Here is a 14,527-nt window from a genome sequence, read left to right as displayed (position 1 = left end):
CAACAATATGTAGACATTTCAGCAATCACAGTATAGAAGTCTTAAATGCTATTCTTCCTCTCAGACATTAAAATTTTTTACTAATTATTTCACTAAATGAGAAATTTCTTCACTAAATGCATTGGAAGAGTCAGCTGCAGTCCCTATGAAAGGAAATGAATAAATTCCAGAGTCAAAAAAATTAAAACATGTTATCAAAAAATATATTTATTCTAGAAAAAGAACAATGGACACAGAGCAGGTTCACAGAATTACAGAACTGGGAGAGCATGGGACACCTCTCTGGTTTCCAGTGAAGAAATGGCTTCCAGAAGAGGTTGAGTTGGTTTGCCTTAGGTTATATAGGGAGGTAAAGGCAGAGCAACAGAGATAACACGGATATTCCTATGTCCAGTCCAGTGACTATACTCCCACACCACAATTCAGAATCTCAAATCTTCTACTTCCTTTAGCTAATTTATTGCCCAAGAAGGCAGACTGTAGTACATGTCTTCAAAGGTAATTTTTGAATTATTAAAAGACAGCCATCTGCCCGAGTTAATCTAGTCAGCATACTCTGAAGAGATTATTAAAATGATTTGCTGCTATGGAGTTAACAATTTGTGAAATGCAAATAAATGTATTAATAAAATGCGAGCATGCTTTCATTCCTTGAGGACTTCCAAAGAGATTATTATTACATAAAAAAGACATCTGCCATGTCGAGATTAAATATGCCAACCAGTTTATGACTTGATGTCAAGCTAGACTGAAGGTGAGCAACAGCTAATTCATTTCATTCTGGGTAATAACTTAGCCAAACAACAGTAAGCTGATTTCTTTGTTTAATTTAACATAAAATCTATTTTCTTTTTGTATTATTTTTACATACAAGCAGTTTTATATCATTTTTACCCTGGCTCTCACTGAGGAATAATGAACAACCAAAAATTGGATGTACTACTTAATGTTTTGCTAATATATGTACCTTGTGAAATAATCACCACAATCAAGTTAATTAATGCATTCATCACCACACAGTTGCTATTTTTTTTCTTTTTCTGTGTGGTGAGAACACTTACAATCTACCCTCTTAGAAAATTTCAGGTATACAATACACTACTATTAACTATATCACATTAGTGTCCATTAGATCTCCATAATTTATTCACCTGGAATAACGGAAACTCCATACATTTTGCCCAATATCCTCTCAGCCAACAGCAGAAAAATCAGAAAAATATACATTCTTCTCAAGAGCATATAAAACATTTTCCAGGAGAGATTATATGTTAGATCACAACATAAGTCTTAAATTTAAGAAGATAAAAATCATTCCAACTATCTCTGCTGACCACATGGAATGAAATAAGAAATCAGTAATAGTAAGAAAACAGAAAAATTCATAAGTATATGAAAATGAACACACTCTTTAAAAACTATTGGGTCAATAAGAAAATCACAGGGGAATTTTTGAAGTATCTCAAGACAGATAAAAATAAAAACACAACATACCAGAACTAGGGGATGCAACAAAAGCAATATTAAAAGGAAAATTTATAGCAATAAATGCTGACATAAAAAATCATCTCAAATAAATGAACTAATTTTACACCTCAAGAAACTAGAAAAACAACTAAGACCAAAGTTAGCAGAAGGAAGAAAATAATAAACATTAGATTAGAAATAAATCAGAGAATAGAAAACCAATGGAAAAAAATTAAAACTGAGTTGTTTTGTTAAGAAAATAAAATCTACAAACCATTACCTAGACTAACTAGGAAAAAAGAGAAAAGACTCAAATAAATAGTATCAGAGATAAAAGAGAACAATATAATGGATGCCTCAAAAATTAAAAAAAAAGATCATAAGGGACTACAGTAAGGAGAAGTTTGGCAAGTAAGTTGAATTTTATTTTATTTTTTTTTACTTACCACACCGTTGCCATTATGGGAGTCTGGGTTCCAGTATTATGAAATTGAAACGTGTGTACAAGACACACATTTGTACACTGGTACCCAAGTGAGATAAGGAGAATGGTGGGGCCCAGGAGGATTTGTTCGCCCTGGACGTGTTACATTTTGACTCTGCATTTGACAGGCTTATTGAAAAAGGAGGCAAATACAAAATAGGAGAAGCCAGAAGGCATATCTGTGTATGACCACTATTCACCAACACACACAAGTGCCCATACATACATACCACTTCACAAATTCATTTAGACATTAAAGTTGCTATAGTAAAGTATTGTTTCATTCCTCCTCTTCGTCAAAACCACAGTGCCAATATGCCCTGTCCACATGCTGCTGGAGTTAGATCTGTTGGAGTCAGTGCTCTGTTAAAAAAGTACATTTCTGAAATGGTATTGTTTTTTTTCCCCCCTCAAGAATAAGAACTGAATTATTCATAATTGGTTTGCATATTTTAATTGGTCAGTCCAATTTGGCTTTCAGAATTGCATATTTTAAATATGTCCAGTTCAGTGAATAAAAGTAAATTTTCGCTTATAAAATATATATATAACCTATTACTTAAGCTGTTCATGAAGTTCTCTGGTAAAGAGAAAATTAAATTACTTTTTATGTAAAGTCTTCACATCAAAATCAGGAACAAGGAGAGGAGCTGGGAATCAATAGTGAGCAAAAATTAAGCTGTTTCCCTCCCTTGCAGAGTGCAGAGCAGGGAGGGACAAATATGCAAACCAGGGATCCCACAAACTAAGGTGCAACTGCTACAGTGATGGAATAAGAAGGAAAAAGCCCTGGTGCTTAAGAGACACTATGAGGATATCTGACCCGTCATAGAGGTCAAGGAGGGCTTCCTTGGGAAAATGACTTTGAGCTGAGATCTAAAAGATGAGAGGAGTACATTTCAGGCAACAAATGGGCACGTTCCTGTAGCAGGAATGAGCATTAAGAATAACTTCAGAAAAATAGGATCCTGGTGTGTCTTCTAGAAGGGAAGTGAGTGATTAAGAGGGAGACAATGGTCAACTTTCAAAGGTGGAGAATATAAATATTTTACCTTTGCAGAGGAAAAAGATTCATTCCTTATTTATTTATAATATGCCATTATCTATTTACATTCAATAAGAGATATGTTTTATTAACTTAGTGCTGCACTCCAGGTGATTTTAACACATAAATGAAATGCTAATATCCTAGCACTTCAGAACATCAACTTTTGTTAAATGATTCAAAATTCATCATTAAGAAAAAATATAATTAGAGATACCAATTAACCATCTACATTACATTATAGGTTAAAATGTTATAATTTATAATATGAAAATAAAAGTTTGATCACACTGAGATGTATATAATTTTATTTCTCTTTAGAAAAGATATTATGAAAAATAAATGAATGACTTGCTAAATTATTCCACTCGCTATATAAAGAATATAATTTGTATTACTTTATGGAAGGGTTTAGCTTCCTAAATAATAAATACTATAATACTAAAATAAAATACTAATAAGTCTTAATTTTGTAACCCACCTATAATTGGGGCACAAGTGGGACAGATATTTTGTGGAGAATGTTTTTTTTCACATGCTGGCCTAGTGATGAGTTAGAACTTTTACTTTAGTTTTGTTTTAATTAAACAATTAGGCACATTTTCCCCTTCCATTCTGCATGTTCAAGTTGTCAATTAACCCTTTTAGGAAGGGTTTGTGCACACAACCAACTGTATCTACCTCCTAGAAGGCACTGTGACAGGCACTGGGGGCACACAAATTACAACCATCATCTGCTCTCAACCACGCCACAGGATCTCAGCACGGTAGGTGCAAGATAAGAGGAACCCAGATGGTATAATGGAAGGATAAAGAACCTGTCAATCAGTCTGAGGAAAGCAAAGAAAGTATCGGAGAGGAAGCAAATTTAAGTTGGCCCCTTCAGAGAAGAGACCACTCTGCTCTGTGATTAGAACAGAAGTGGAATTTTCGTAGTGGGAACCACTTAATCGCTGGCGTTCTGTTCATTAAGTGCTGGAATGACAGGGCTGTTAGGTTTGGAAGCTCAGTCAGAGACCAGGAGCCGGAGACAAAATGTTAAATGTGGGCAAGCGACAGAAGATTTGGGATCATTTGTATCATAATTCAAATGAGTTTGAATTATGTTCTTTAAGAGACAGGAGTTCTTTGAAGGATTTTTATTTCTTAATTAAATGTTCTCATGAGGTAATTGTCAATTTACAGGCAATTGTAAGAAATAACACTGATAAACCATGTACCCTTTACCCAGTTCTTAAAAAGTTTTAATTTGTCGATTACAGTTTACATGCAATATAATTTTGAATTAGTTTCAGGTGTGCACCACGGTGGTTAGACAATTTACAAAGTGTTCCCCCTGATATTTCAAGTACCCAGTGGCACCATGCACGGTTATCACGATATTATTGACTGCATTCCATATGCTGTACTCTACGCCCCCCCCATTTACCCAGTTTTTCTCTGTGGTAACATCTTGCAAAACTATAATTTAATATCATAATCAGGATATTGATATAGTCAATCTACAGAACAATTCCACTTCCACAAAAATCCCTCATGTTGCCCATTTTTAGCCACAGGTGTTCATTGCTGGTACATAGAAATACAATTGCAATTTGTGTGTTTATCTTGTATCCTGAGACCTGGGTGAACTAATTTACTGTGGAATTTTTATTTGTTCCACAGTGTTCTACATAGATTATTATGTTTACCTACAAAGAGAGACAATTTCCCTTTTTGATAAGCTTTTGTTTCTGTTTTTGCTCCTACACATTGCTTTATCAAACTGGCTAGAACATCTAGAAGTATGTGAAAAGAGTGCTGAGCAGACATCCTTGCCCCGTTCTCAGACACAGGGGGAAGTATTAGTTTTTCGCCATTAAGTATTAGCCAACAGCCATTCTTTTACTTGAGTCCTACTAGTGACAAATTATCTAAATTTTTCTTCATCTTGAGAATATCTTTATATCTCCTACATCCCTGGAGTATAATTTGGCTGGATATAAGATTCTGAATGGACAGTTCCTTTCCTACTACTTTTGAAAAATATGTCACTTGCCTCTGATCTCCCTAGTTTCCCATGAAAAATTCTCTCACAAATGTTTTTTTCCCCTTAACAGATAAGGTATCCTTCCTCTCTGTCTACTTTCAAGATTCTTTAAAGATTTTATTTATTTTTAGAGAGGTAAAGGGGGGAGAAAGAGAGGGAGAGAAACATCAGTATGTGGTTGCCTCTCGAGTGCCCCCACTGGGGACTTGGCCCACAACCCAGGCATGTGCCTTCACTGGGAATCGAAACAGTGACCCTTTGGTTCCCAGTTCAGCACTCAACCCAATGAGCTGCACCAGGCAGGACAAGTTTATTTTATTTGTCTTTAGTTTTCAGAAGTTTAATTATGTCTTTTTTGGGTGCATATGGATTTTTTTAGATGAATGCTACTTGGGGGTTTACTTAGTTTCTTGAATCTAAAGATCCTCTTTAGCTTGACTATATCTTTGGCCAATTTAAGGAACTGAGAAGTTTCAGAAGTTTTTCATAATTTTTTATTATTTTTTCAGTCCCATCCTCTTTCTCCCCTCTTTTCATGACTCTGGTATCACAAATGGTAGATTTTTTATCATTTCACATATCCCTGAGGCTCTGCAAAATTTTCTTTTTAGTCTATTTTCTTTCTATTGTTTAGATTGGGTAATTTCTGTTATCCCACCTTCGGTTCATTGATTCTTCCTTCTGTTCCTTCCATTCTGCTACTGGGACTATTGATGAGATCTTATTTGGGTCATTGTAATTTTCATGTTTAAAATTCCTATATGGTTTTCCATTAGAGCTTCTCTATCCTTGGTGACACTTTTATTTCTTCCTTTGTTTCAAGAACGTTCATGACAAATTGTTGAAGAGTTTTTAAACACGGCTGCTTTAACATTCTTGTCAGGTAAGTCTAAAATCTTTGTCATCTCAGTGTTGGCATCTATCAATTTCATTTTCTCAGGCAGCTTGAATTCTTTCTAGTTCTTGGTATGAGGGGTAATATTTTTCATCAAATCTTAGCCATTTTGTGTATTATATTATGAGGTGGTCTCATATTTAAGTCTTCTGTTTCAAATGGTTTACTTTGATTGTACTCTACCAAGAAAGAGATGTAGGAAAAAAAAACAGGTTCCTTGTTTGGCCTCCATTGATGCCCAAATGGAAGGATGTTCCTCATTACTGCTGGGTGGGTTCAGCTCCAACTGATACCTCCCTGGCTGGGTGAGGTAAAAGTGTCTTGTTACTGCCCTCCAGGTGGCCTCCACTGACACCACAGGGAAGGAACAGGTGGCCTTGTTATCAACAGTGAAAATACTAACTCTCTACTGGGCCTCTACTGACACTACCGCAATGGGGAGTTGGAAGGGTGTATCATTACCGATGAGAGGGCATATAAGTCCAGCTCCTTATATGGGCTCTACTGTAGCTACAGATTCAAGGGGTCCTCAGTATCTCCTAACAGGGATGAAAATCTCGGCTCCCTAGCCCACCTGCTCTACCACGACCCTTGTGGGAGGAGGGGGGTTATGGTGTCTCCTTACTGCCTGGCAACTGTGGAAATATGATCTACCCACTTGACCTTTGATGTTGGGAGTGGGAGTAGGTCCACGGATTTTTTGTGGTGTTTGTCTGGAGAAGAGCGATCTAAAAGTTATGTCTTGCTTAGGCTGTCTCCTTTCTACTGCTTTGGCTTAAAAGATAAAGGTTTTTTAATTTTTATTTTTGACTGCATTTGTTGGCATTTCTAGACTGTCAGCTTCTTCAGTAACAAGTCCAGGATAAATGAGGAAAAAATAAAACCCAGGGTCTCACTGCTGTGCTTTTCATGGGCTCTCAAGGTCCCTAAAGCCAGTTTTCCTTCTTCTCTCCATGTTTTGGTGTTCTTCTATTTGTTTTAGACATAATGCCTGAGATGTTTAGTTCTACTTGAGGAAGGAATAAGGAAATGTATGTCATCACCGTTTTCCTAGAAGCAAAACTCAACCCTTGGAAAGATTCTAAGCAACAGAGTTCTATGTGGGCCTTTGCATTTCGGGCAGATAACTGTACATGAGGAGAGCTAAGAAACTGGAGTTAGGGTAGAAATGGTCTAGGAGGGAGTGACATTAAAGGTAGAGGCATTTGTTAGAAAGTGTTCTAGACCAATTATCTGACGATAATCGGGAACACAAAAATCAGATCAGATGCCCAAACACGGAATGAACACCAATCAACATAGCATACTTGTGTGTACCAGCTTAAGGTCAGCCTTGAATATATGGAGGGAGGGATGAAAAAAAAGAGAACATTTTTGATAGGTATTAAAATGTAGATTCAATAGTATGTGATTACAAATAGAGTATGATATATTAAGATAATAAAGTTAGAATCACTACCAGATTCTTATTTTGGAGGTCAGAGTGGATGTAGGTGACATTAACAAAACTACAGAATACATTTAAAAAAAAAAAAAAACACGTGTTGCAGGGAAGAGTGGAGGTGGTGAGTTCAGTGCATGTCAACTCAGACCTTCTGAAGACATCTAACAATAAGTTGGTCCTCAGCAGGAAGGTCAGACCCAGAGGGGTTAGGAGCCTTGGTTTAATTAGTAATACTGATATCCAATTGCATGAAGATTAACAAGGACATATACGCAGAAGGAGAAAAGACGACTATGAACCAGATGCTACTAAACCCCAATGTTTAGGACCAAAGTAAGAAAAAGCAAGACAGCAAAAGGAGGACAAGCTGTCAAAAAGTTAGAAAGAGTAGAGTTCAATTTGGTTCCACAAGCACTTATCCAGTGCTTAGTGTATGCCATGTAGTGTGCTAAGCGACTAGTTTTTGAGGCCTTTACCCTCTATGAGATATAAACAGATAATTTCAGTACAATGTGGTCAACTCACATGTAACTCACAGTGACAGACAGATGCTCAGGGGACAATGGAGCCACGGAATTGGGCACCAAGTACAGCCAAAGACTGTGAGAGGAAACTTTTAAGAGATGATAACCTACAAACAGTCTTCAAGGAGAGTAAAAATTAAACAAATAATAATAAAAAAAACAGAGAGAAAGTCGTGCAAGACAAAAGAAACATCATGAACAAGAGCAAAAGGGCATGGAGTGCGAGAGGACAGAGAATTACCTGCAAGACAGTCAAGGTTGATGACACCGAGAGGAAATAAAATCAGATCAAAGTTGCCCTTTGACTTTTGAAATCACTTATGAAGTCACTGTTGGCTCCTGCTACAGCAGCTTCTGTGAAGCGAGGTGGACAGAAATTGGGTACAGTGGAATGAAGAGTACCTGGAAGGATATGTTTAGATAGTATGGGTAGAGTGTTTTTCCAAGAAGCTTAGTGGAGAAGAAAATAAAGATGGGATAGCTAGAAGTGGGAAAAGGTCTCAAAGGCTTGGATTTGTCATCACAGAGAATTTAGTATGTTTACAAGTCATAGGAAAGGAATCAGAGTGCAGAGAAAAGGTTTATAAATGTAGCTCACTTCATTCATTCTTCCACAAAACAAATACTTACCTACACTGTTCTTGAGCACATCATTCTAAGGTAAAGACACACACCAAGCCCCTTTCATTGTGTTAAAGTCATGTTTTAAATAAACTTGAGAAATAACAAAAGGCCAATAGTAAGTGTAAAAAAAATTGCATGCACTTCAGATCTAAAGGTAGCTTAATACTTATAAATATAATGACACCTTCAGCTGTGACATTTATGTTAGCAACATCACAAGTCATTATAAGCATTCAGTGTAGAAGTTTTTTGTTTTTGCTTTTGTTTCTTACTTCAAGGGGAATGATATTTTAATAAACATTCTTTGCAGGACTTCAGTATGGGACAGATTTGTTGAGGTTATTTTATGTTCTAATTACTACACACAAAGCACATTAGTCTACAGGACATTAATGCTGTACAGGAATTTGACATCATCTAATACTAGTACCCACCCCCCATGGGTAAAATTCCATTCTTCACATCCCTTGCCTGATACTGAGAGACTTTAAATGAAAGAGAGTCTTTTTTTTGAGAGGTTGCCTATTCTACTACTGGACAGTTACATGTGTCCCTTATTATTCCCAAAATATTGGTCTCTGTAACTCTGTATTACTACACTGTTTCCTTTATATGTAGCAGTTATTTTTTAATGTTTTTTTTTAAATTTATTGGGGTGACATTGGCTAATAGGATCGTGTAGGTTTCAAGTGCACAATTCTGTGATGCGTGATCTGTATATCGCACTGTGTGTCCACCCCCTAAAGTCAAACCATCTTCTGTCACCATATATTAGGCCCCCTCCGCCCCTCATGGCTTCTCCTCCCCCTTTCCTCTGGTAACCACCGCACTGCTATCTGTGTCCACGAGTTTCAGTTTCACATCCCACACAGGAGTAAAATCGTATGGTACTTAGCTTGTCCTGACTTATTTCTCTTAGCATAATATTCTCAAAGTTTGCAATGATTTAAACATCAAAAGATACTGAACATATATGCACACAAAATATATTATCTTTCAGACTAACCATTCACGATTCATTGCTTGCTCATATGACTAGTCCCCTTCTTCCAGATGCTTTCTAATAAGTTAATTATTTTTCCTCCTCCCCATTAAACTGAACACAAATTTCCAAATGTCAAAGAATAAGATAAAATTATAACATTGCATATGGTTTTTTTTAAAGCAATCCTACCTACCAACATCTTATGTTTGAACTATGGACAATTATAATACACAAGGACTTAACCACATAAACTGCAACTAAATCAAGTTTCCCACACTTCATTTCTGCAATTCTTTTTAACATAAAAATGAGATTAAAGATTTTCATATTTTCCTATCTTGTGCTTTTTGTACCAAAAGTACAATTTCATTTTCAGTATTGATTTGGTAAACTACTGTTTTCCTGTCCCTCTAAGATTTTGGCCTCCTACAACTCTGATAGGTATATGTTTTAAGTATTTATACAAGGCATTGATAAAATTAAACAGAATGAGCACATGCGCAAAACTTCTAGTACACACACAGAAATGTTATTCCTGGGAGACTTTAATCAGCCTATGATTCTCTTCCCTATACATATACCATCATCAGAAACCACCAAAAACATCTAGCTAAACCCCACACAGCATGCATTTGGAAACTCATTAATTCTGTAAGAACACAAAAAGGTGAATCTATGTTGTTTTATGATTAAGTATTTCCTTTTTAAGATTCTAAAATCAGTATCAATATGATATTTTCTACAAATCTGTTACGGATAGACATCAAACTTTTAGTATATGTTTTTCAGAATATAATTTTTATGGCATGTTCAACAAATTTAATTAGCTGGCTGTTATTTTCTATATATTCCTTTCTCTTTTGAAATCACATTTTTAACTGGAAAAAGAAACAGATATTAAAATGTCCCTTGCTCCCACTCTAATTTTTCTATTCTTACTCAGCACTACTTCCCACAACGTTTCAGTTAAATAACTATTATTTATATGCTGTATTAATTTTATGTTATTACCTCATATAAAACTGTTGTGTTCCCATGAAGAAGAGGTCCGTAACAGATATAGGAGTGTCCAACCACCCAGCCTAAGTCGGAAGCTGCCCACCACACCTGAAAGAGAAGAGGATACTAAAATGCACACATCTCAATCAGAGAAACGTCATGCAAAGTGGGTTTACAGCCATGATTACCTCTCCAGGTTTAAGTCCATATATAGAAGACATCGTCCAGTTCAGCATTACAGCGTATCCCCCAGTGGGCCTAACCACACCCTATGGGAGAGGAAAGGAATGCTAAAGTCATTAAACAACGTGTTGGGAGATTCTCTGTCTTCCAACTGTCTACATAAAAATGTTTCTGTTTAAAGTATTTTATATTTCATCAGCTACACATTACTTTTATATAATTATATCAGAATCATTATGTCTTTGGCTTCTCCAAGAATAAACACAGAATAAGTTGTCCACCTCAATCCACTTACAGAACCCATTCTCACAGATCATTCTTGACCTTCGATAGAATACTTATGATTTTACAGAACCACATACAATAAAAATTTGTTCCAGTGGTAACATAAATTAACATTACATTTTCAGACATATTTCCAGAACAAAAATGGAAGCCCAAAATTAAGTACATAGAAGGGTCAAAGGTAGCTGTGTGCTAAAATACAGACTAACATAAGGTTGTCTATTCCTTAATATTTTTACATATTAGGATGCTTAGGAGAAACAAAGTCATATTCTAGCTGAAGCCTCACTACAATGCTGCACTGGGGGTCACGCTCACACAGTATCTGAGCTGAGCAACTCTTCAACGATGAATTATGGAACCCTGAGGAATCAGTCCTGATGAGTTGGATCTAAGGCTGACAGATTGGCCTTACATTACATCTTGGGCAAAAGTAGGGATTGCTGCCATGGCTGGGTGGCTCAGTTTGTTGGGGCATTGTCCCAAACACCAAAATGTTGGGGGTTCGATTCCCGGTCAAGGCATGTATGTAGGTTGCAGATTCGATTCAACCTCTGGTCAGGGTGTGTGTGGGAGGCAACAGATTAATGTTTCTCTCTCACATTGATGTTTCAGTGTTTCTCTCTCTTTCTCTCTCTCTCCCCCTTCCTCACCCTCTAAAATCAATAAGCGTATCCTTGGGTGAAGATTAAAAAAAAGTAGGAATTGTTACATCATATTACCTCAGCTTCCATGAATCAGCTTCTAGCAGCTATCTACAGCACTGAACGCATTCAACTTTAATGCAAGATTCATACTTGAAAACTGGGCAAAAGTAATGATAAATAAGAACTGATGGTAAATGTAATAATTAATTTTTTTATTGTTTCACTATAAACATTAATCATCATTGGCTCAAAAAGACTTGATGTGAATACTTAAAGGAGGAAGGTGAATTCTTGCTATGAAATATTCAATATGTCACTCAAATGTATTTTGAAGCGTTATTTTAATAGAGAAATTATAATTACTCTGTGCAGAAAATAATTTTACCTAAAAGGGCAAACACGGCCCTAGTGAATAAATGCGCTACTAGTTGTGCTTCTTTGGCATAGTTCTGCAAGTGTAACATACACAATCAGTGGAATAAAGAAGAAATTGACTTTCTGTTAGTTACTAAAATTTCTTCTCTCCTCAGGTACCACTAATAAAACATAGGTACCAAACTGCAGAACACATTTTATCTACCAGCAGCAACACCTGGTCTCTAGCAAATATCCCACACAGCTTTGTTGGCATTTGACAGCTACTTTCCGGGTTGTATGACATAGTTAGAATGCAGCTGGCTCTCTTGATCCCGTTGGGAGTAGTAGAAATGAACCTGCTGCCAGTAAGTTTCACACACGCATCTTTCCATGTAAATGGGGTGGCTTTTTCCTAGTATATTCTGTATTATCTTTCATGTACTTGGCTAATTTCTTCGTGCTATTGAGAAGGTCTTTTCCTATGATTTAATACCTTGATGAATATGCTATTGATCAACTTGTAGACACTAGACTTTTTCTTTCATTTGCTATCCATATATTATGACAGACAGTGATAATGTCAGTAACAATTTCACTCAAGTCGTTTTAGAATTTTTCTTTCCACCTCCTGTCCCTGAATTTAGTGTTCATTTTTATCAATAATTCAAACTATTATTATAACAGGGTCAAATGTTAGATTATGTGGTACAGAATATAAGGTAAATTAATAGAAAGTGATAGAAAGGAATTACAGGCTGGGGAGAACATAAGTAGCAATTCATTTGTAAAAATTCGAAGATAATTTAAAGGATAGGTTACCAAATTTCTATTTACCTCTCAAGTGAAGAGGTAAATAGAGGTAAAGATACTCTGTTAAAGTATATTTAGCAATGCTACTCTCTCTGTAAAGTGGTAGAATTTAAATTCATTTGACCCTCAAAAATTGAGGTTTAAAAATAAAACCATGCATAGAAAAGGATTTAAAATTATAAAGGCTAAAATTTTAAATCTTATTAACAAGATTATTTCCTTAGTTCTAACAATTATTGATTTTTTATTTTTCCTTGTGCTAATACTACCCAAACGGCAGAAATGTAAACATAATTAAGGATAACATCAAAGATTCTCATTAAAACAACTATTTTAATATATTTTATTGATTATGCTATTACAGTTGTCCCATTTTTTTTCTCCCCTTTATTTCCCTTCCACCCTGTACCCCCCTTACCACCATCATTCCCCCACCATAGTTCATGTCCATGGGTCATACATACAAGTTCTTTGGCTTCTACATTTCCCATACTATTCTTACCCTCCCCCAATCTATTTTGTACCTACCATTTATGTTTCTTATTCCCTGTAACTTTTTCCCTATTCTCCCCCTCCTCACCAATAACCCCCCATGTGATCTCCATTTCTGTGACTCTGTTCCTGTTCCAATTGTTTGCTTAGTTCATTTTTGTTTTTGTTTTTTATGTTCGGTTCTTGATAGTTGTGAGTTTGTTGTCATTGTACTGTCCATAGTTTTGATCTTCTTCTTTTTCTTAGATAAGTCCCTTTACCATTTCATATAATAAGGGCTTGGTGATGATGAACTCCTTTAACTTGACCTTGTCTGGGAAGTACTTTTTCTGCCCTTCCATTCTGAATGATAGTGTTGCTGGATAGAGTCATCTTGGATGTAGGTCTTTGCCTTTCATGACTTCAAATACTTCTTTCCAGCCCCTTCTTGCCTGCAAGGTTTCTTTTGAGAAATCAGCTGACAGTCTTATGGGAACTCCTTTGTAGGTAACTCTCTCCTTTCCTCTTGCTCTTTTTAAGATTCTCTCCTTATCTGTAATCATGAGTAATGTAATTATGATGTGCCTTGGTGTGTGCTTCCTTGGGTCCAAATTCTTTGGGACTCTCTGAGCTTCCTGGAAGTCTATTTCCTTTGCCATTTTAGGGAAATTTTCCTTCATTATTTTTTCAAATAAGTTTTTAATTCCTTGCTCTCCCTCTTCTTCTGGCACCCATATGATTCAGATGTTGGAACATTTAAAGTTGTCCCACATGTTCCTAATCCTCTCCTCATTTTAAAAAAATTCTTGTTTCTTCATTCTGTTCTGGTTGAATGTTTCTTTCTTCCTTCTGCTCCGAACCATTGATTTGAGTCCCAGTTTCCTTCCCCTCACTGTTGGTTCCCTGTACATTTTCCTTTATTTGACTTTGCATAGTCTTCACTCTTTCCTCTATTTTGCAACCATACTCAACCATTTCTGTGAGCATCCTGATTACCAGTGCTTATAACTCTGTATCTGATAGGTTGGCTATCTCTTCATCACTTAGTTCTATTTTTGGAGCTTTGTTTTTCCATTTGAGCCATATTTCTTTGTTTTGGTGCACCTGTTATGTTGTAAGGGTCATAGCCTTAGGTATTCACCAGGGCAGAGCAAGCTATATTGCTGCTTTGTGGTGCTGTATGTGCAGGAGAGGTCCAAAGGGAACAATGCTGCTTGCTCAGCTCTTGCCTGATTTCAGTCACTTCCCCCACTACCCATAAGCAAATTGGGCCTTTCT

The 14,527-nt window shown here is 36.2% G+C and overlaps 1 protein-coding gene across 3 annotated transcripts in view; it reads right to left on the bottom strand.

Moving 5' to 3' along the window:
* The window catches only part of ACSS3 (acyl-CoA synthetase short chain family member 3), a 159,918-nt gene that overhangs the window by 76,883 nt on the left and 68,508 nt on the right, over window positions 1–14,527 (bottom strand). For 2 of the 3 annotated variants that reach the window (XM_045187310.3, XM_024579713.4), the window contains 2 exons: window positions 10,685–10,765; window positions 10,509–10,604 (listed from right to left, as the gene is read on the bottom strand). In XM_045187310.3, coding sequence (XP_045043245.2) covers window positions 10,509–10,604; window positions 10,685–10,765 — 177 coding nt within the window. The remainder of the gene's footprint in view (window positions 1–10,508; window positions 10,605–10,684; window positions 10,766–14,527) is intronic. The other variant, XM_045187309.3, reaches the window with a different exon arrangement.

Source organism: Desmodus rotundus, chromosome 3 (assembly GCF_022682495.2).
Source record: "Desmodus rotundus isolate HL8 chromosome 3, HLdesRot8A.1, whole genome shotgun sequence".
NCBI lineage: Eukaryota > Metazoa > Chordata > Mammalia > Chiroptera > Phyllostomidae > Desmodus > Desmodus rotundus.
Note: the sequence above shows the minus strand (reverse complement) of the source record. Positions and strands in the feature narration are given on the sequence as shown.